Raw genomic sequence first — 23,079 nt, 5'->3', positions numbered from 1 at the left:
CAGTTCTCTTTACTGCAAATTCCATGTAGCTGATTCATTCTCAGAAGACTTACAGTGACTTTTAGCAAATGAGTGTGGTTCTAACAGGAATGTTGGGCGATATTTTCATACATAGTTACGAACTAAGACCAAAGTAAAACAAAGAAAAAGCGTGTCAGAACTTCACTGGTTAGTGTCATGAGCAACTTCTTTCTGAATCAGATAATGGTCTCATGTGCTGGAAGAATATATCCTCCAGTTTTTATGCTCTTCACTGTGTAAGGATCTAGACATGATACACTTTTAAGTTTGATCTGCACGATTAGCATTTTCTCCATCACTTTCTTAACCACAGACAATCAGCAAAACAGTAAATCAAGTCCTAATGTGTAGCATTTGCTGATTTCAAGCTACTTATGTGACCTTCCTGAGTGTGTAATCGGGACAAGATGCACAGTAGCACATGGTGTTTTTCCACCATACGGATAGAAAAGACCTTAAAAAAAACTATGACGATAAATAATAATAGCCGTAAAATAATTAAGAAATGATAAGTTTTAAGTATTGATTACCTGTATAAATTACTTAATTGTAACTTTATGTAATTTAATATTTGAGAATGGCTGTGTTTTTTTGGGTTTTTTTTTGGCTGTGTTGCGTCTTCGTTGCTGTGCACGGGCTTTCTCGAGTCACGACAAGCGGGAGCTACTCTTCATTGCGGTGCGCAGGCTTTTCATTGCAGTGGCTTGTCTTGTTGCAGAACACAGGCTCTAGGCGTGTGGGCTTCAGTAGTTGTGGCGCATGGGCTTAGTTGCTCCGTGGCATGTGGGGATCTTCCCGGACCAGGGCTCGAACCCGTGTCCCCTGCATTGGCAGGCGGATTCTTAACCACTGCGCCACCAGGGAAGCCCCCCAGCTCCTCTTCTCTTAGCAAGTCCTGAGGAAGGTATTAATGTCTCTTTAGAAGTTGGGGTACTTGATTCCTCTTTTAGCATCGCTAGTTATTAATTCTGAGGTAATAGCATATCTTGCTAGACTGATATGCAGTTTTATTTAGCATTTTCGAAGTTAAATCTAGTTGGATAACATCCACCACTTGGTTTAAATCATAGGCATGGTAACGTTCTCCCTAAATCGCTTTATGAGCCACGAGCATCACACGCAGGCGCACACACACTCTATGTATATGTGATTTTTTTTTTTTTCAGGGTACTTAACCACCTTTCTGGTCTGGGTTAGGCCTATAATTAATGGTCTGGTTTCCCCACATTCCAAACTACAAAAAACCTTAACTTTGTCCTACTCACTTGATTTTTAATTAGTAGACCCTGAGGAATTCAGTCATTCCTCAATCTTGATAACATTCTTCAAAGAGACATGAAATTCCTATACCCTGGGGTGAACTAGCTTTCATTGCTGCAAGTCTCAGCCTCAAGATGACAGTTCTCCAAGTAAAACTTTAGTGAAGGAAAGAAATGGGGACACGTGAGAACTTATCCTACCAGATATCAAACATACTGTAAGACAGTAGCAAGAAAATAGGAGTAAATAAAGCAAAAGACAAATTAATCGAATGCAAGAATATCAAGTACAGAATCAGGTCCAGATACGTATGGGAATCGTCTGTGTGGTAAAGCTAGCATTGCACAGACGGTTACTGTATGTCAATGTAGGAGAATACTTCTGAAATACTGGAGTGGAGAAGGCCTTTGTCAAATACACATGACATCACACTAAAAAATACTAAGGAAAGATTGACTTATCTAAGTACTGAAAAACGTTAAACTTGTAATGGCAAGAGACATTATAAACTAAGTTAAAGGACAAAAGACTGGGAGAAAATATTTCCTCCACATATAATAGATAAATAGTATTTTCCTTAGAGGTGCACTGAATTTATTTTGGGCTGAATACTGAACAGCCAGCATTAAAACCAATAAACAACCTAAGGCAATGTTGAATGTTCCCACCATAAAGTGATCTTCTGAGATACAAGAATAAATATGAAATTTTGTTTTAAGAATTTAAGTAATACTATAATATTATTATTAAAAATTAGAGGGAACCCCCTGGTGGCCCAGTGGTTAGGACTCCACGCTTTCACGGCCGTGACCCAGGTTCAATCCAATCCCTGGTTGGAGAACTAAGATCCCACAAGCTGAGCGGCCAAAAAAAAAATTTTTTTTAATTTCATGAAAAAAATTAGATATGTTTTTTGTTTTTTTTAATTTATTTTATTTTTTTTGGCTGTGTTGGGTCTTTGTTGCTGCACGTGGGCTTTCTCTAGTTGTGGTGAGCGGGGGGCCACTCTCCGCGGCAGCGCACGGGCCTCTCATTGCGGCAGCCTCTCTTGTTGTGGAGCATGGGCTCCAGGTGCACAGGCTTCAGTAGTTGTGGCCCGCGGGTTCTAGAACACAGGCTCAGTAGTGGTGGCACACGGGCTCAGTAGTTGTGGCGCACGGGCCCAGCTGCTCCGCGGCATGTGGGCTCCTCCCAGACCAGGGCTCGAACCCGCGCCCCCTGCATTGGCAGGCAGACTCCCAACCACTGCACCACCAGGGAAGTCCCTAGATATGTTTTTAAAGTTTGTCATGATGATGTTGCAGTATAACTTCTTAGCCCTGCCAGCTGCTAGGAGACTCCCCTGCACACTTGCAAGACTTAGACAGATGTTTTCGCCTGATGAAAAGCATGTTTTTCTTTGCCTGTCTATATCCCACTGTGGGTTACTCTTAGTGGAGATTTTGCTATGAAGTCAATAAGCTTTCTTTTTTCTCTAATGGTAACAGAAAGGTGAAGACTTACCTCCTCACCCCCTAGACTTAAAAGATTTGGCTCACGGCGATCACGGTGCAGTGTCCCTGCAGGTCCTCCCACAAACCGGAGCTGTGTGCAAAATGCTTAAAGACGATGTCTTCTGGGTATTTCAGAAGCCAACAGAAGCCTTTTGCCCTCACATTTTTATCTCTGATATGTTTGCATTCATTTCCTGACTCACACAATCATTGGATGCACTGCTTTCTCTGCCAGCAGCCACTGGTGGTTACAAGTGCTTTACTGTCAGTATTAGTATCTGCCGTGGACAATCATAAGGCCTGTTTCATGCCAGAAGCCTTCTTCCTCACGATAGCTGCGCTCCCATCTCACTTTGAGCGTTTGTGTGAATACATGTGAAGACGGTTCCAAATCTTTTCCTTGTGTGTCATATTGTTTGTCTTCAACTGAAAGAGAATTTCAGTCCCAAGTTAACATTCATCATGCTTACCAATATTTTAAAAACCAGGATTCAGATATTAGTAATAATCCAAAAGATGATCTGTATTTATTCAATATGATGGTAACCTGATCTTTGATCTCCACAAGTTCAGCAAAGCTCAAAAGAACATCAAAGGAGGCGTTTGTCTGTTCAGTCCTCCAAAGACTAAAGCAATTTTGGCTGAATGCTGAGGCCAAAGCCGAACTTGCAGTGCATGCTTAATATTTATAATATATAAAATACTCCTTCACGATAGTAAGGAAACAATAGGCAAAAGGCATGAACAAGCACGTCACAGGAGAAGAAACACAAATGGCGAACAAACACAAGAATATGTTAAACCTCAGTAGACATCAAACTATATCCAGATACAACGACAGGGATTTTTTTTTTTTTTGGTTACCTTGACAAAAACAATTTTTAAAGATTGGTAATGCAGTGTTAGGGAGAATGTCCAGAAATAGGATAAATTGTACATCCTTTTATTGAAGGGCCGTTTGGCAGTATTTGGCAAAAAGTTTAAATGTGTACTGTGCTCTCTGGCCCAATACCGTCACCTAGAAGAATCTACCCTCCAGAACGACACAAACCTATGCTCAAAGCTGTATACAAGGTGGTGATACTAGTCCTGATAGCAAAACATCAAATCTAATGTATCAATAAATGTGCATTAGTAGGGGATGGAAAAATGAAAGCCGAATAACTGTGCAAAGGAATGCCCTATAATTATTAAAAATAATAAGCTAGGTCTATTTCTAGTATCTTAGAAACACAACTACTGTATATTGGCCCAGAGGAAAGTGCAAGTTGCAGAATCATGTGATTCCCATTGGGTTTAAATATAAAGAAAGAAAACAGTCTGGAGGAGTGAGCATCCAACCATTAACAGCAGTTACCTTGAGATGGTGGGAAATTGAAGGGAAGAAGATCGTATTCTTTACATCATACATGCTTCTTTATTATTTGAATTTATTATAATGAGCATCAATTACTTTTTAATTTTATAGAAGATTTAAATAAAACTAGGCTAAACCAAACCATGGAAGAAAAGTTCCATGAAAGACACAAAAAAGAGCTATTCCTCATGGCAAGGCAGACCCACAGAAAGCCTCCAGTGACTTGGCGAGTAAGTGCTCATCATGGAGATGGTGGGACAGCTGGAGAAGCAGTGGTTTATAGCCTCGAAGAATCCAAGAAATGGCAAAGTGCTAACCACAAAGTTCAATAAGAAAATAATTAAGTTAGGACCTCCCTGGTGGCACAATGGTTAAGAATCCGCCTGCCAGTGCAGGGGACATGGGTTCGAGCCCTGGTCCGGGAAGACCCCACATGCCGCGGAACAACTAAGCCCGTGCGCCACAACTACTGAGTCTGCGCTCTAGAGCCCGCGAGCCGCAACTACTGAGCCTGCGTGCCACGACTACTGAAGCCTGTGAGCCTAGAGCCCGTGCTCCACAACAAGAGAAGCCACCACAATGAGAAGCCCGCGCACCGCCACAAAGAGTAGCCCCCTCTCGCCACAACTAGAGAAAGCCCGCATGCACAGCAACGAAGACCCAACGCAGCCAGGGAGGGAAGGAGGGAGGGAGGGAGGGAGGATTCCTGCTTATATACAAAAAAATTAAAAAATAAATAAGTTTAAAAAAAAAGACAAGACAAGAAAACTGTCACACTCTCCATCAGGTCCCCTTTACTGACTTGCTAGTCGTGTGTAGAGAAGAAACTTCTGTGATGAGCCAACATATAGTGCTACAGAGGGACACCTGCCTTATGGAGTAACTGCTCTTTCTGGCTGTTATTTTGTGTGTTCCTTACTTACTTGTCTTACGTTCTTCTATCCATTCATACATCGCAGTAAACATGAGGTTAACGAGAGGGAAACGGAGACAGAGGGACCCAGGCAGAGTCCCATGAGGGCAGGAGTTTGCTTATTTAGCACTAGTTCTGCAGGACCTGGAACATAGTAGGGACTCAGTGATAGTTGACGAATGACTGAACGCGTGGGCTCCAGCCCCATGGGAAATGTAGACTGTACGGCAGACAGACAACTAAAAGGCAGCGTTCTCAGCACAGTGATAGAGGTGCGAACAGACAAAATAGAAATGGGACACATAAGCCTGCTACAAAGCCCCTAGAAGCATCCCCAAGGAGGCTATGCCTGAGCGAAATGTTGAGAAATTCATAGAAGCCCATCAGGCAAAGGACGTCACAGAAGCAAAGGTGCAGAGAGCTTATTGGAGGGCTTATTGGAGAAGCTGCGAGTTGTTAATTCTGGTTTAAAGCATGGGTGGAGAAGGCTGGAAAGATTAGGTCTAGATCATGATGCTCTTGGGAGCCATGCTAAGGACTTTGTTGGTGTTGGTTTTGTTTTTGTTTATTTTATTGAAGTATAGTTGCATTACAGTGTTGTGTTAATTTCAGGTGTACAGCAAATGATTTCAGTTACATATATATACACACATTCTTTTTCATATTCTTTTCCATTATGGTTTATCACAGGGTATTGAATATAGTTCCCTGTGCTCTACAGTAGGACCTTGTTGTTTATCTATTTTATATATAATAGTTTGCCTCTGCTAACCCAGCCTCCTAATTCATCCCTCCCCTATCATCCTCCCCCTTGGCAACCACAAGTCTTATCTCTGTGTCTGTGAGTCTGTTTCTGTTTCATAGATAAGTTCATTTGTGTCATATTTTAGATTCCACATAGAAATGACATCATATGATATTTGTCTTTGTCTGACTTACTTCATTTAGTATGATAATCTCTAGGTCCATCCATGTGGCCACACATGGCATTATTTCATTCTTTTTTATGGCTGAGTAATATTCCATTGTATATATGTACCACATCTTCTTTATCCATTCATCTGTCAATGGACGTTTAGGTTGCTTCCACATCTTGGCTATTGTGAATAGTACTGCTCTGAACAGTGGGGTGCAGGTATTCTTTTGAACCATGGTTTTCTCCAGATATATGCCCAGTAGTGGGATTGCTGGATCATATGGTAGCTCTAGTTATAGTTTTTTGAGGAACCTCCATACTGTTCTCCACATTGGCTGTATCAATCCACATTCCCACCAACAGTGCAAGAGGGTTCCCTTTTCTCCACACCCTCTCCAGCATTTATTGTTTGTCGATTTTTTGATGGTGGTCATTCTGACCGGTGTGAGGTGATACCTCATTGTAGTTTTGATTTGCATTTCTCTAATAATTACATGCTAAAGACTTTGGATTTTATGGATTTTATCTGAAGAGAATGTCTTCAAGAGGACAATAAGATTTACATTGCTTTTAAGGTGCACATGAATATTCATTTTCCTGTCTTCATTTTGAAAATGATAGCAGAAGTTTTGTATGTGCCTGACAATAATCAGTTCATTTCATTCTTATAACAACAACTATAGCAACTTCATTTTGCAGTTGAGAAAACCGAGGCACGGAGAAGCTAAGTCCTTTGCCTGACATGACACAGTTATCGGTGGAACCGAGGTACAAAGGCAGGCAGTCTGGACCCGGAGCGCACCCCCTTTTCCATCATACTGGACTGGTTTTGTCTGTGTTTCTTTGAGAATATATGTGTTGTCTTAAGAAAAGGGAGTCCGCATTTCTTTGCCATGTGATTTCTCCCATACCGCCTACCAACCAAGAGAGAATGTTCCCTGGCCTTGCAAATGGCATCACTGGGCAGCTCGGCCATCTGCCCGTCGTTCTCCGCTCCCTCTAACCACATAGCTGCTTCTTACCCCCTTTAGTCTTTTTTTTTCTTTTAACATCTTTATTGGGGTATAACTGCTTTACAATGGTGTGTTAGTTTCTGCTTTATAACAAAGTGAATCAGTTATACATATACATATGTTCCCATATCTCTTCCCTCTTGCGTCTCCCTCCCTCCCACCCACCCTCCCTATCCCACCCCTCCAGGCGGTCACAAAGCACCGAGCTGATCTCCCTGTGCTATGCAGCTGCTTCCCACTAGCTATTTTACGTTTGGTAGTGTATATATGTCCATGCCTCTCTCTCGCTTTGTCACAGCTCACCCTTCCCCCTCCCCATATCCTCAAGTCCGTTTTCCCTGTCTCCCTCCTTTCCTGGACGGGCTGTGAACCCTTCTGGTTTCCAGTGTTTCCAGTATAGCCCCCGTCACGGAGAGGTGAGCCTTCAGATGGGGTTGCAGGAGTCGCCTGAGCCTTTCTCTTCTGGAATCAAAGGTGCACGTAACACGAATCTCCAAAAAAGGGGAGGGGGCAGAGCACTGAGATCACCTTTCACTCACTTGCAAATAACCATGCTTGCTGTTCAGGCGCCTGGCGCTGTGTAGGGAAGCAGAGGTCAGACAGGAAAGTAGAGGAGAAGGAGGAAGATGATGTGTCACCCGTCATCGTTATTTCATCCCTGGCGTATCTGTATCCAGGAAATGTGAAACCCAATAACAAGATTCAATCTTACTTCAAGTCATAATTATAAATATACTACAAAAGGAGTATCTCATTCCACTAAATTCACTGCAGTGATCATTGGATATACATTTATTGCATAGTTTCTATTCAGTTACTGGTAGTCTTAACTTTTTTCTGTTCAACAAAACATTTTAGCATTTGAGAACTATTTGACTGATAACACATGATTTTTAAATTCCTTCATTTTATACCTTTATTCCTTCATTAACACTTTAAATTTAAGATTTGCATAAATTTACAAAGATGCTCACACAATAATGTTCTTCACAGCATTGTTTATAAAGCAGAAAAAAAAAAAAGGAAAGAACCCAAATGTCTCTAAAAAGAAGACTGGTTATTAATTCAGGTTAATATTTTAAATGATGCGCAGGAAATATAGTCAGTGTTTTATAAGAACTTTGTATGGAGTATTATCTATAAAATTATCAGATTACTGTGTTGTACACCTGAAACTAATATAGTAATATAAGTCAGTTATACTTCAATTAAAAAATTAAATCAAATAAAAATGATCGAGTAGGATATAATTATTGATATAAAAAGTTATTCACCATACAGTGAGTTTTTTGAAAGGTTCCAAAAGCAGACTATGATCTTTTTTTTTAATTGTATGTTTAGAAAAGAAGTCTGGGAAGATGTAAGTCAAAATGTTAACAGTACTTCTCTCAGTGAATTTGCAAACGGTTTTCACTTACAACTTTCTGTCCTGTGTACTGTGTGAAGTGATTTTTTTTGAAATTGTTAATTATTATTTTTATATTTAGCATGTATAATTTTGCAGATGGAAAAATATTTCTCTTTTCAAAATCGAACTTGAAAAGGTATTATAAAAGGAACTCAGAGGAATTTCCTGCTAATTATTTAAGCGTACCAAAAAATGTCTGCACAACGCATGTGAGTTTTATCAATAACACTCTACCGTGTTTTTGAGGTTTACCCCTCTGCCCCTGTTGAAATAGTACAGATGCTTTTCCCACCCCACTGTCTCCTTCTCCCTCTCCCTCCTTTGAGCTGAAACAGCAGACACTTGTTCCCAGTATGCCCACTCTCAGTGAGGGTAGATTTGCACTAGAACATTAATGTCCCTGGTCATTCTTCTGACATTAAACCTGTCCTTTACCTCGACCAGTTAAGTCAGGAAGTACAGACGGCTCTTCAGCGCACATCACTAATGTAGAGTGTGTTTAACCCAACAGCTGTCTTGAGCGATGTAGATGTAAGCTCTGTTGAAGGTGCCCAAGTTCCACCCTAAGGCTTTGCATTCCAGAAATTGAAACAAGATGATTTGTTTCAAAGGTAGAGAAATGTGACTCAGACCTGTCTTTGGCCCTTTTTAGACTCTATAGTCTGAACTGAAAGACAGCATTTTTTTAAAAAGATCTTGCCAATCCCAGGTGTTTAGTGTCTACATCTGGTACTGCTGATTTCAATCATCTTGAACCCTGGCTCTGTTAGTTGAAGTGATAGAGTTTCACCATTTGGCAAGTGAAGGACAAGAATCACAGAGTAGGCAGAGAGGCAGACATTCCGAACACACCCATTGACTATCATTGTTTGTGATGTAAGTGAATATAAGAAACTGGCCTCTCCCTAGAATAATTGTAACAAACTTAGCACAAGTCCAAGAAAACTGAAGTGAGGTTTGTTAAAACTTAAGCAAGTCTTGGGGACTCCCCTGGCGGTCCAGTGGTTAGGATTTGGCGCTTCCCCTGCAGGGGGCCCAGGTTGGATCCCTGGTCAGGGAACTAAGTTCCAACAAGCCTCTTAGCACAGCCAGAAAACAAAAAAGAAAAAACAAACAAACAAAAAAACATGGTGTGGGCTTCCCAGGTGGCTCAGTGGTTGGGAGTCCGTCTGCCGATGCAGGAGACACGGGTTCGTGCCCCGGTCCGGGAAGATCCCGCATGCCGCGGAGCGGCTGGGTCCGTGAGCCACGGCCGCTGAGCCTGCGCGTCCGGGGCCTGTGCTCCGCAGCGGGAGAGGCCACGACAGTGAGAGGCCCGCGTACCGCGAAAAAGGAAAAAAAAAAAAAACATGGCGTAATATAATGTTAGAACTGTAACAAAATTAAAAAAATAAAAGCAAAGTCTTGTCGGGAGGACTTTCACGAGCTTTGTTATCCTCAGCAGCAGCAGATCGCTAAAAGGTGGACTTCCTGTTATACCTTGGTTATCGCGAAGGTGTGACCTTGGATGTCTTACTGGGTCTTAGCAGACTCTCAGAATCTTCCCGAGTTACGAGGTGGTATTAGACCACAAACCCACTTCCATATTCTTTACCTATTTTCTTTTTTTCATATTTAACGTTAGCTTTTGCTAATATTTTTCCTTTTCCCTTTTGGTTCTTTCTTATCCACGTGCCCTAATACACTCAAATTCTCAACACCAAAAATACAGGAAATAAAACTCAGGGAAGAAGTGAGAGTAGAGAATGGAGGGAGACGGGTGGATTCTGGGATCTCCAGAAACCTAAACTACGTTTTTTTGGTAGCTGCTTTGAATTGTTTTCATTAACCGTTGATCCCGTCTGGGTGGAGCAGTGTCCCGGGAGACCTGCAGTCAGGGCCCAGCTCCAGCCCTGACGACCCCCATCCTTCGGCTGCAGTTTCATCCCGTGCCAGCCCTCCCGTGTTGAAGGTCTAGGACGTGGTAGGTCAGTGAGGGTTAGCTGTGACTAACATCCATCGCTGTTTATGTAGTAGAGAGCTCTGTGGCTTTGATATTCCCAAATATAGAGGCAGAAGCAGCCTGTCGCCCTGTGTCAGCGGGTCACTAACCTGCTGCTGGACCCCTGCCTGGGCAATAACCCAGGTCAGGGATTGGCCAGGCTTCCCCCGCCCCCTTCCCCCAGGGGATCGTATCCAGGACCCTGCAGGCCCCGCCCACAGCCCACCTGCATCTTCTCTGTGAAATAAACATCTACCTGAAAACCAGGGGAGGAAGAGGGGGAGAAGCATATGTATGGTGGGGACAGAGAGAGTCACGCTTGTCCGGAGACGTGACAAGAGGCAGCAGTCAGAGCACAGGTAGGTGCTCCTCGGGCGGCGGGGGTGAGATGCGGTCTCCGGGGCGGGTCACTTGCAGGTCATGGCGAAGGTGACCTTGTTCCAGGGCGCAGCATCTCGCCTCCCTGCCCACGCCTTGAGCCAGGGCCAGCTTTCCAGACACTCCTCTCTTCCCCGGCTTTGAAGAGGCCAAGCTGCTGGTGTTGACTGACCTCTGACTCTGCTTCCTTTCCAGCTGACCCGCTGGTGGGTAGCATCGCCACACAGTACATGACCAACAGGGCGGAGCACGACCGGATGGCCAGGCAGTGGACCAAGCGGTACGCCACATAGGGCCCTGGCCCGCGGCACACTCACCAAGTGCATCGGGGCCCCGCACCTCGGCTCTGCTTGTCTTATTTTTATCACCTTTTGAACCGTTTTGTGATGGAATGTCATCCATCCCCCACCCTCCCTTTCCTTTGCCCCCCACCCCTTCCCGTTTTATTCCCTGTTTAATTTCTATTAACTTGAAAGATCTGGGTTTGTTTTTTTTTAATCCCACCTCCACGTGGATGGGAACTTTTGTTTTCAGTGCAAACAATGTCAGATCTGTAATAATATGAGCTTTCTTTCAAAGCTTCGTATTCCTGTGTGGTTCTGTTATTTTGTTGTTCGTTTTCTTTGGATCCTTTTTCCCTTCCTGTGATCTTGGGGAAAACACGAATTCAGAATTCTATCTCGTTTCTACTCCAATGTAATGCTTAGGGTTAAGTTTTTTGTACTGAAGTCTTTATCGGTGGGTGCATGCTACTGGGAACCAGATTTTTGTACAAAAGCTTCAATCAGAATCACTGTGCATTACTGAGACTCTGTTGATCCCTAGCCTTCTGTCCCCACACAGAAGACTGCTGGATTGAACAAAATAATATGTATTTTGATTTACTTAAAGTGCTTGTAAATTTCTTAGGGACCTGCCACTTTTGACTGTGGATCAGTTGATGTACACTTGTATTATTAAAGCACTCAATAAATCACTGTGGCTGATAAACGCGCGTCTGGCAACCCGCCGTTTGCTTTGCATCCTGGTGACCAGCAGAGTTCTCCGTGCAGCGAGGCCTGTCTAATTCAATTACGGATTCAGGTGTATTTTTTTCATCTCAAGCCTCTCATATTTCCTTGCAGCTGATTTGCTTGGCATGTGGAATTTCCCCAGCTGTCAATAGCCTGATGATTTTATGGTCGTTTCCAATCACTCTCGTTTTTGCATATTGGCTTCACATCACTTTCTCATGGACATCTTTTCTGTTACAGCCTTCTTGATGCAATAATTCAGATATGTGACTCCAAAAGTAGGGTCCTAGTGAAGGTGAGGTCTGAGCTGATCGTTGTGTTAGACCACTTTGGGACTTATTTCTCTCTTCTTTTTCCTCTTAAGATTGTTATAGTGATTGCCCTTGAGTTTGGAGTTTATTTTTCCACCATAATTTTAGTGGAGGAAGTAAACTCAACTCATATCAGTCATGGTCAGCACGTTCAGTGACAAGAGTATGTCTGTCTGGCTTTGACCTTCAGGCTATTTTAGGTTTGCAGCTACAGGAGGCTGAGGAAACTTGTGTGTGGTGCAGCTTGAAAACCACACTGACATGCTGTTTAATATTCAGGGTTCTTTGTGTTACAAGGCCCGTTGGAAACTCCTGCTTCTACTAATTATAGTTCCAAGCCCACCATACAGCCTGGTCTCATTTAAGGAACATCTTTCCTGCTAAATAGGATTGACAAACGTAAGTCATTTACCTCTAAATAGTTCTGACGTCAATTTTAATATCCTTATCAGAAACATTTTAAATATCTGATTCAGAAGATGCAGTTTTCATTGGGTTTTAGTGGTTCAAAAGAAATCCTACAGAAAATACGTTTAAATGTTGAAAGTGGGACTTTGAAACCACAGTGCCTAAGGATTTTTTTAATAACGATTTTACCATTCATTTTATTTGAAAACAGGTTCCAGCTTACAGAACACCATACGGCCTCGGTTACAGCTACTCAAATCTGTAGTTGTAACTAGAGTAACCACAGACAGTATGTATGAATGGGCACAGCTGTGTTCCAATAAAACTTTATTTACCAAAGCAGTCAGTAGCCAGGTTTGGCCCGTGAGTTGTAGTCTGCCACTGCCCGTTACAGACCACCATAGACTGAGGGGAAAGAGTCAGATAACTATGTGTTTAACATTTCTTTCCTTAAAATGTTATAAATTTAATTAATATAATACAAGACTGATTTTTAGAAAATTACCCACAGTATTTTACCACCTACAGACTTTCTCACCACCGAGGTTTATATGTTTAGTTTAATACTTTAGATTAAAATATTCAACCCTAAAAGCACTGAATCATTTTAATATGAAATTTTATTAAACTTACTTTTTTTTTTACTTTTGACTGATTAAACCAGACTCATGATATTAATGCTGACTTTTATAGGGAGTATTTAAATTCCGTTTGCCTTTCTTCTTTTAAAATGTCAGCACCATTGGACACACATTTTAAATGATGTTTCTAATATATTACATCTACATCCCCAATCTGGTTGTACTTTGGATCATTTTAAAACATGTGTTATTTAGGAGACAGAGATTATAACACCTCTAGTAGGAAATCCTATCAGAAATCCGTGTTTGCTATTCCATGATCAGGTTTTCTATCAATTTGATGTGAAGAGTCTATACAACTTCTTTCCCCATGTTATGAACTCCAAGGACTTAATGACAAACAAATGTACCTTCCCTTCAAACCGTGAAAGCTGGAAAAACTCCAGAGAGACCAGGAAACTCTTAGTTGAGCCTGTTAAGTCTAGATTCCAGATTAACATGGTAATTTTATTTGACATCAGAGCAGGCAATACAATTCTAATAAGTTTTCGATAACACTTGTGAAATAAGATTTGACAGTAGCTTAGCTCTCAGAAAGCTAAATGGTTTTGCTAATAGTTATGGGGATAGCATTGACTTTGTACCCTATTATTATTTAACTTTCCAAACATACTATTGCTAGTTGTATTTTGTAGCTTTGTTAAATAAAAAGTTGGCAGATCCTTGACTGAGGGAGGACCACTGGTAATTGAGAAAGTAGTTTAAAATGGTATTTATTGATCTTAAACAATTCAGAATGTTGTGGCCTTAATTTGTCGTAAAACTGCAAATAAATAGAACAGTCCTCATGTGTTCTTCTGCAGGAATCCATTGAAGATAGCAAATGCAGGAGTAGTCGATCTTTCCTTCTTATTCTAAGATTAGAGAGTAAATCTAAACGTTCATCCTGAAATACTGGTTTGGGAATTAGGGAGAAAGGAAATATTTATTCAGAAGGTACTATACACCAGGCCGTACGCGTTACCTAATAAAAACCTTCGCCCAGCCCTGTAGGGTGTAGGTGGGTGTCACGGTCCAAACGTTCGTATCCCCCAAAATTCATGAGTTGAAATCCTAATCCCCAAGGTGATGGTATGAGGAGGTGGGGCCTTTGGGAGGGGATTAGGTCATGAAGGTGGAGCCCTCGTGATTGGGATTAGTGCTCCTAGGAAAGAGACCCCAGAGAGCTCTCCCGAACCCCCTTCCATCATGTGAGGACACAGCGAGAAGCTGCAGTCTGCAGCCGGGAAGAGGGCCTTCACCAAAACCCAACCGTGTCGGCACCTGGCCTTGGACTTCAGCCTCCAGAACTGTGAGCAATATATTTCTGTAGCTTATAAGCCTCCTAGTCCGTGGCTTATATAGCATCCTGAAGAGACAGAGACAGTGGCCCTGGGTCCTGCACAGCTAACAAAGTACTGAAGTGAGAGTTCCACCCAGGCAGGTGACAGCAGAGCCCTTGTTGTCAACTACAAAACCATACACACCTTTCTCCTAATGACGAGATCATACTATCAAGATAAACTGGCCTAATTCAGTCTTAGAGTCCAGGGGCTGTACAGTTTTAGGTGCTGGGGGTCTTGCCATCTTCAATAAATGGAAAATAAGGTTGTAGGAAGTGTGGCCCTGGTGTTAGGTGGGAAACCAGGCAGTACTTCCGATCTTAGAGCTGCTGCCTTACAAACTGCCCAGCCCTGGGGAGACATCACTTGGAAGAGTCCTGAACTTCTCTGCATCTCAGTGCTGTGATGAAAGCGCTGTTAACTATTACCAGGCACGGCAATTTTTTGAATGTCTCCATAATAATTTGTGCTTTAGAAAGAGATACATTTGTAGAGAACAGACTGGAGGTTGTCAAGGGGGAGGGGGTGGGGGAAGGATGGAGTGGGAGTTTGGGATTAGCAGATGCAAGCTATTATATATAGAATGGATACACAACAAGGTCCTACTGTATAGCACAGGGAACTATATTCAATATCCTGTGATAAAACATAATGGAAAAGAATATTTTAAAAAATGTATATATATATATATATGTATAACTGAACCACTTTGCTGTACAGCAGAAATTAACACAACATTGTAAATCATCTATACTTCAGTTTAAAAAATTGATTAAAAAAATGAATGAACCAACAGCGATAGTCCATACTTTATGCAGATTGAAAAAAAGAAAAACGAGATATGTTTGTAATTACTATGGAAAACAGTTGAAATTGTACAAAACAGCCCTACCAGAGGATCCTGACTTACCCATGTATTTTATTTCAAGGTGGCTTTATAACCTATTAACATGTCCCCTCTGTACAGGGCTCTCAGGTCTGTGGCATGGGCCTCAAGCCACACAGGCACGTCCCGTACCCTAACCTGGTCCTGTAATTGTCCACAGGGGAAAACTGGAGCACTCCGAATTGTCTGCTGAGCATGGCATTTCCAGCTACATCAGATCTGGAAGCTCTTGGAGTTGAGGCCGGCCTCTGAGGACCTCCCATGGTAGCCATGCATCTCCCACATCCAGGCTTCCCCTGGGAAGCTGGCTGGTCCCTTGGGCCTGGAACACTAGGCCCCTTTCACACTCGAATTCCACCAGGATCACTGGTGAAATGCATTAGGGTACCCCGCTTACCCCAGTTTGGCTGGGACTTTCCCTCTTTTAAAACAGAAAGTCCCATGTCTCAGGAACGCCCTCAGCTTGGGACCTCCCAGGACTGTTGGTCACGGGGGCTTTCATGCCAGGACTGAATTTCAGCCTAAGGTCTCACGCATTACACAGGGCTGGTTGCGCTCACAGAAATGCCTTATTTGAGAAAGTATTTTACTCAGTGGACAGAGATCCTGTTAGAAAAGATGTGCCCTCCACAGCTTGAGGAATTCCTGTATATTCCACCCTCTCTGGCTTTCACACCCAGCCACGTGCACTCATTCCCTCTGCTTCTGGAGGCAAATGAGTGAGTGAAACCAACTGCAGCCTTTCTTTGCAACTTCAAACATGACTTCAGACATGTACGCCTTTCTATGAAGAGTCTTACTACCAGTGGTCTGAAGCATAATCTGCCTTTGTAGAGGATGTTTTTTAAGGGAAATTCCTGAATTTTAAAAGTCTCTCATGTATGGGACCCACACAGGAAAATGGAGGAGATAATGGGATTACCTGTCTTTTTTTTTTTTTCGTGAGTGGATTTTTTCGAAATTTTCACTGGAGTTGAAAATTTAGTTGAGTTACCATGTTGTGTTACTTTCAGGTGTACAGCAAAGTGAATCAGTTATACATACATACATACATACATACATACACTCTTTTTTAGATTCTTTTCCCATATAGGGCATGACAGGGTATGGAGTAGAGTTCCCTGTGCGACACAGTAGGTCCTTATTAGTTATCTGTTTTATATATAGTAGTGTGTATGTGTCAGTCCCATTCTCCCAATCTATCCCTCCCTGCCTTTCCCTCCCCCAGTAACCATAAATTTGTTTTCTACTCTTTCTGTTTTGTAGATAAGTTCATTTGTATCATTTTTTTAGATCCCACATATAAGTGATACCATGTGATGTTTGTCTTTCTCTGTCTGCACCTGTCTGTCTTATGACCTGCTTATAGGTCGGCTTAGTCCAAGTGGGGGTAACCCCAACCACCCCAGAATTCCCAGTGTCAGGGTTTTCAGTTTTAAGAAAAACCTTATCCAATAACCTTGGTATCTTTTGGGGCTGATGTGACCCCTGATCCCTGCTCTATTATCCCCTCCTCCCACTCACCCCTCTTAATTAGATGCGAGGTCAGAGTTCAGGATGACAGTCACATCCTGGTTGGTAGGAAATTTTAGGAACTTTCTGAGAACTTCTGTCAAGCTATCCAACAGAAAAGTAACAGGTGCTTTACAGCTGGTGCTCCTGGACACATTGAGAAACCAGGCGAGATTCTCCTGCTTAATCTATAGCTCAAGGACAGCACAGAGGGGCCACACTCGCCCGCTCCAGCCTGCCTCTGCTGAGGTTGCCTGGAAGCAAGATGATCACATTCTTCGAGGCCTGTTCAGCCTCCAGCTTGGAACTACTGGCAAACGTGTAAATGAAGATGTCCCGCCATGAACTTTGACGGTGTCAGTCTGCATCCTGTAGACGGACAGCTGACTCTGTTCCTCAGCCAACAGCGCCCGAGTACTAGGATTTAAAAATCAAAGCAGGAGTCACGTCCCCAAGATGGTGGCATAGGTCGTTCCTGGCTTCCCTCCGCCTCACGAGAACATCTCACAACTCTTCAAGAACAAGACAGCACTGAGAGAATCCCAGAACATGGGGTGAGGCTGAACCACTCCTGCGGCTCAGAGACCAAGAAGGTAAGAGAAGCGGCCACGTGCTGCCCGCATGCCCCTCCCAGACCAGCACAGCTCCACGAGGCGGGGTCAGCCCCGAGCCTGGGTTCCTCAAGTGGGAAGAGAGAGCCCGGGATGGACAAACAGCCTCCGCAGCATGGTGGGCCCTTTAGTGGGGTCCCTACTCTGCTCTCGGCCCACAGGGACTGCAGGGGGATCGGGGGGCTCAACCACGAGGAATCTGGCTGTGATGCGGATGGGGGAGGGGCTTGCAAGAACCAGCTCCCGGATCTGGGGGACCGAGTTCCTATCTGCAGGGCCCAAGCCCTCATCCCAGGCGGCAGCTTTGCTCACCGCAGACCCAGGTCAGGGGTGCACTCTGACCGCGGAAGTCGGCAGGGTGCAGATCTTCCTGGTTCGGATCCTCTTTGCCCACGCCCAGGCAAGGGGCTGAGTTCCAGCCCCACCAGAGGCCGTGGACAGTGCCTCCCAGCCCCATCTGACCCGAAGGGCTGGTGGCAACCCCTGGAAGCTGTGCGGCCCAGTGGTGCTCAGGCCAAGAGGCAGGCGGGCAGAACGGAGCTCCCCCAGGGCAAAGGCAGTACCGGGCCTGCTACACTCAGGCAGGGGAATCCATTCATAGTCAAGGCGGAGGGCAACTCCTGGCCCCTCCTCCCTAGAAAGCCTGTTGTGGAAATTGACAAGTAGCCTGGGGAGGCCCCGCCCCCTCCTGCTCAGGCAAAGGAGCTGAGACATAGCCACACCCACTGTGGAAAGTGTCTTCCGGCCCCATCTAACCAGTAGGGCCCACAAAAACCCCTGAAAGCCGTGAGGCCCAGTGGCGCTCAAGCCGAGAGAAGGGCAGACAGAGCCAATGGTTTGCAGAGCAAAGCCAGTGGCCCTGTTCAGACAGGGAACTTGGGGCGGGGCGGCTGGAGTGAAGACACCAAAGAGCTTTATCAGTTTTAGAGCTGCGGCTCTCACTGCACCCAGGCAGAGAATCTAATGTGCAGCCCTGTGTATCGCTGAATACAGCCTTCAGCCTGTCGGACCAGGGCGCCTAACCAGGGCACGTGGACAGCTGCAGGGCCCATTCACCCGCCCCGTGTAGACGGGCCCTTACACGGAGAGCGCAGCCCGTGGCTTCCCCCCCCCCCCCCCCGTCTGCAGGGCAACATCAGTGGCCTCACCTGACCAGGGGATTCAGTGCACACTTAGGCCTGATTCAGGCCGCCAAACAACCAGCTGTGCAGGCCCTGGCCTGCTGCCCTTTCAGTGCAGGGAGGTAATTCTTTGCCCTATCTACTATCTGTTTTTTTTTTTTTTTGGAGTATAGTTGATTCACAATGTTGTGTTCGTTTCAGGTGTACAGCAAAGTGAATCCGTTATACATATACATATATCCACCTTTTTTAGATTCTTTTCCCATATAGGTTGTTACACAATATTGAGTAGAGCTCCCTGTGCTATACAGTAGGTCCTATTGTTATTTTTTATATAGTAGTGTGTATATATCAATCCCAATCTCCCAGTTTATCCCTCCCTGCCCCTCCCCCCTACAAACAGATGTAGGTTTGTTTTCTACATCTGTGAGACTGTTTTCTGTTTTGTAAATAAGTTCATTTGTACCATTATTTTAGATTCCACATGTAAGCGATATTATATGGTATCCGTCTGACTTCACTTAGTATGACAGTCTCTAGGTCCAACTGCATTGCTGCAAATGGCATTATGTCATCCCTTGTTATGGCTACTACTGAATATAGAGTCGGTCCTGAGCGTCTAGTGAGTCTGACCAGAGAATTCAGACAACTGCGGAGCCCACGCTGCAGCCTCACTTGCTGAAGGTGAGGGTTCTCAAGCGTATGGTAGCACTTCTTATCTGTAGACTTTTCTAAATCTTGGTCTTCTGACTGGAGGTGAAATTCTTTTAGAAGTACTAGTGTGAAAGGCTTGAGATTCTAGAAAGCTGTGAAAATTGTGTGCCTTTGGGCAACAAAAGTAGATTTCTGTAGCAGAACATTTAGGGCTTCTGTTTCTCCTTCATCAGCTCATTTTAATTTTGTGTTTGATGAATAAAAAGAGTGATCGATGGGTACAAGATTCTGTATCATCATCATCACCGTTGTCATTATCATCACCACAATGACGACCCCTCCTTCAGCCCAGGGCATGGAACACACTGTGTAAATATATGTATGGGTACGTATAATCTCATTTAATCCTTGCTATTATCCCCTGAGACGTATATCATCCTCATCATGCAGATGTGGAAAGTGACCGGGATTTTAATAGATCCAAACTCCTGGACTTCCCTGGTGGCGCGGTGGTTAAGAATCCTCCTGCCAATGCAGGGGACATGGGTTCGAGCCCTGGTCCGGAAAGATCCCACATGCCGCAGAGCAACTAAGCCCGTGCGCCACAACTACTGAGCCTGCGCTCTAGAGCCCACGAGACACAACTACTGAGCACGCGTGCCACAACTACTGAAGCCCACGTGCCTAGAGCCTGTGCTCCACAACAAGAGAAGCCACCGCAGTGAGAAGCCCGCGCACCGCAACAAAGAGTAGCCCCCCGGTCACCGCAACTAGAGATAGCCCGCATGCAGCAACGAAGACCCAATGCAGCCAAAAATAAATTAATTAATTAAATTTTTAAAAAATTGATCCAAACTCCTGTAACTACTAAGTGGCAGAGCTGGGTCTCCAACCCACATCTGTGTGTCTGTGAAAACCAGGCGCAGAAGCAGCACCTCCCAGCCTGAGGAAACGTGATACGCATCGTTGTGGATTTACCAGTTAGAGAAGGAAGAAATTATTGGGTTTATACAACCAGAATCCTTGAACCTTATGTTCAGTGGACCTCAGGTAAAGCAAAATATTGTATGTAGCTCCACCGGGTCTGAAAGCCCCTCAAAAGGAAAACAAGGAGAACAAAGCAGGAGGAAGTGAGAGGAATCCTCACAGTCAGTCTGGAGAGCACAGAACCAGCCACTCAGCCAGCCAGCCAGCCAGCCACAGAACCAACCAGCCAGCCACTGGACCAGCCACCAATCTAGCCACTGAACCAGCCACCCAGCCACAGAACCAGCCAGCCACACAACCAGCCACCCAGCCACAGAACTTGCCACCCACTCAGCCACGGAACCAGCTCCACAGCCCTTCTTTTCTTCCTTCTGGCAACAGGTTTCTGCTTTTTTCTTTCTTTCTTTCTTTGTTTTTTTCCAATCCGCATGGGAAGATTTCTAGTCATTTTGTAGCTGAATTCAATAGAAAAATAATGTTTATTCACTTCACAGCCAATTTGGCCAGAACACATCTCTATTCCATGAAATAACGCATTCATACGTTTACGATTCAGAATTGCAGACACATTCCTCGTGTCCAGTGGTGTGTCAGGCTGGATGAAATTAAATATTACTTTCCTTTTTCTTTGCTGTGGATTCACTCGAGTTGCCCGCCTTAGGTGGCACTGGTGCTCTTGGGAGAAATGCCAGCCTTCAGAGTAAAGACCTGGCCAACCCAACCTCATAAAGCTGCAGTAGACCCAAACCAAGATGGAACAGTAGGTGGACCCCTCTCACACGCGTGCGCGCGCACACACACACACACAATCTGGCTTCCTTTCTGCCACCTTCCTGAATCCTCTCACTCAAACCCACTCACTAATCATCAAAGCCAACAGCATCCCCTAGCAGCCCATCTTCAGGCCTCCAGAGCCTTCCATGCTCTAACCCTCCTTCCAGAGCTTCCCTTCCCTCTCAGCTCAGGTTTGATCCCCACCCCAAAGGCAGCCTTTCACCCTCGGAATGTCTCCGAGCCCCTGTTTTCTCGCCTTCTCTCTCATGTGACAATCTCATCTCGTCTGCTTTCTGGTGACCTCGACGTCACTCACCTGGCATCTCTCACAAACATCAGCTCTCAATTTCCAGCTTCCCTCAGAAAATGGTTACCTGGATAGCCCACAGCACAGCAAACTGTATTTTTTTAGGTTGAACTCATGCACTCAGTATGCCTGTGTTGCATCCGTAAACCATGTCCAGCTGCAGGAGAACTAGAGATAAAAGACAAAGTGCATCCTGCCAGGAACCAAATCGGCCTGACACCGTGTACGTTTGTCCCCTAAAGGGAAACGGTCGCGTGACTGCCCTGCCGCGTTCCGCTCCAGAAGGAAGCACAGGCAGAGAGCATGGGCTTGGAACCAGGTGAGCTGGGACCTGGGCAGGTCACGTAGCCTCCCTCCCCACGTGTGCCTGTCTACGTGCTGGAAAGAAAAACACCCGCCTTGTTCCTCTCCTGTGTTCTTAACCCAGAAATAGGAAAGGGTTAAAATTGAATTAAAAGAGAAAGAGAAGGGGCTTCCCTGGTGGCGCAGTGGTTGGGGGTCCGCCTGCCGATGCAGGGGACGCGGGTTCGTGCCCCGGTCCAGGAAGATCCCACATGCCGCGGAGCGGCTGGGCCCGTGAACCGTGGCCGCTGAGCCTGCGCGTCCGGAGCCTGTGCTCCGCAACGGGAGAGGCCGCAACAGTGAGAGGCCCGCGTACCGCTAAAAAAAAAAAAAAAAAAAAGGAGGAAGCGAAAAATACACCTGAAACGAACACAACATTGTAAATCAACTATACTCCAATAAAAAACAATTGTTTTTGATGTAAAAAATTAAAGAGGAAGAGAAAAGAAAATGAGTTAGAGGGCACGGTAGAAACACTGGATCAGTAGAGATTCAGGGGTTTTTCCCAAAGTTATTAATCCTGGTGAAATTTATTTCAGCTATTTCACAGGTGCTTCTGTTTAAGCGACCACCCTGCCTTCCTGTCTTTAGCAGGACACACGAGAAACTAACAGCAGCTGCTTTCCAGGGAGGGGATCCGGGTATTATAAGTTAGAACTGGTAAGAAAACGTCTTACCATCCACCTACAGCCCTGTGTGAATCTTAACCATATGCAATTACTATATTTTCAAAAAATAAAAGCTACCAACCAAACAACACAAAATTCTCTCCAGCGAACAGTTGCAGGGGGGCGGGCGGGCGGGGGGAGTTAGGCTAACCATCTTCACCCAAAGTACACATGGTCTTTGGATAAATGAACCCAAATGAGCTCATAAAGATGCATGGAAACACCTGGTACAACCTCATCACCCACAAGACGGAGCCAAGATGCCGTGCAAACCTCATTGTTTGGTGGTTAATTTTTATTTAATATTGGAGTATAGTTGATTTACCCTGTTGTGTTCGTTTCAGGTGGTTTGGGGTTTTTTGTTTGTTTGAGGTTTTTTTTTTTTTGCAAACCTCATTTCTGACCAACTGTGGGATGCCAAGAAGTGGGCGCTGGCTCGGGCCCTGGAGGCTCCAGGCCACCGAGGGGTTAACTGAAGTCAGGTGACAGGATCAGGTTCCAGCCTTGGCCCTGGCACTGACTGGCCTTCACCTCTCTGGCTCTTCACCTCTGGGACCACAGGGGCCCAGGAGAGCCTCTGGAGGATGACACGATTGGCTGCAGGTGAAATCCGGGAACAGTGTGCATGGTGACAACATGAAATGGATGGAGGGCTGGCATGATGGTCCTTAGAATGCTCAGGGAGGCAGAGGAACGTAATTCTTGTTCATCAGTGACTGAGAGCTTTGCGGGCTTTAGTCTATCCAGTGTTCACAAACCTTTATGAGCTGAGGGCTGTTTTC

The 23,079-nt window shown here is 44.7% G+C and overlaps 1 protein-coding gene across 3 annotated transcripts in view; it reads left to right on the top strand.

Annotated features, from left to right (window-relative positions):
- Positions 1-23,079, top strand: part of LOC132520827 (ubiquitin-conjugating enzyme E2 E2) — a 385,603-nt gene that overhangs the window by 343,501 nt on the left and 19,023 nt on the right. The window contains exon 6 of one of the 3 annotated variants that reach the window (XM_060149540.1): positions 10,936-11,755. The exons of the other annotated variants lie outside the window; for them this stretch is intronic. Within the exon in view, the coding sequence (XP_060005523.1) occupies positions 10,936-11,033 (98 nt within the window). The 3' untranslated portion in view covers positions 11,034-11,755. Of the gene's footprint in view, positions 1-10,935; positions 11,756-23,079 lie in introns of those variants that run through there. 3 annotated transcript variants of the gene reach the window in all.

This window comes from Lagenorhynchus albirostris, chromosome 5 (assembly GCF_949774975.1).
Source record: "Lagenorhynchus albirostris chromosome 5, mLagAlb1.1, whole genome shotgun sequence".
NCBI classification, from domain to species: domain Eukaryota; kingdom Metazoa; phylum Chordata; class Mammalia; order Artiodactyla; family Delphinidae; genus Lagenorhynchus; species Lagenorhynchus albirostris.
Note: the sequence above shows the minus strand (reverse complement) of the source record. Positions and strands in the feature narration are given on the sequence as shown.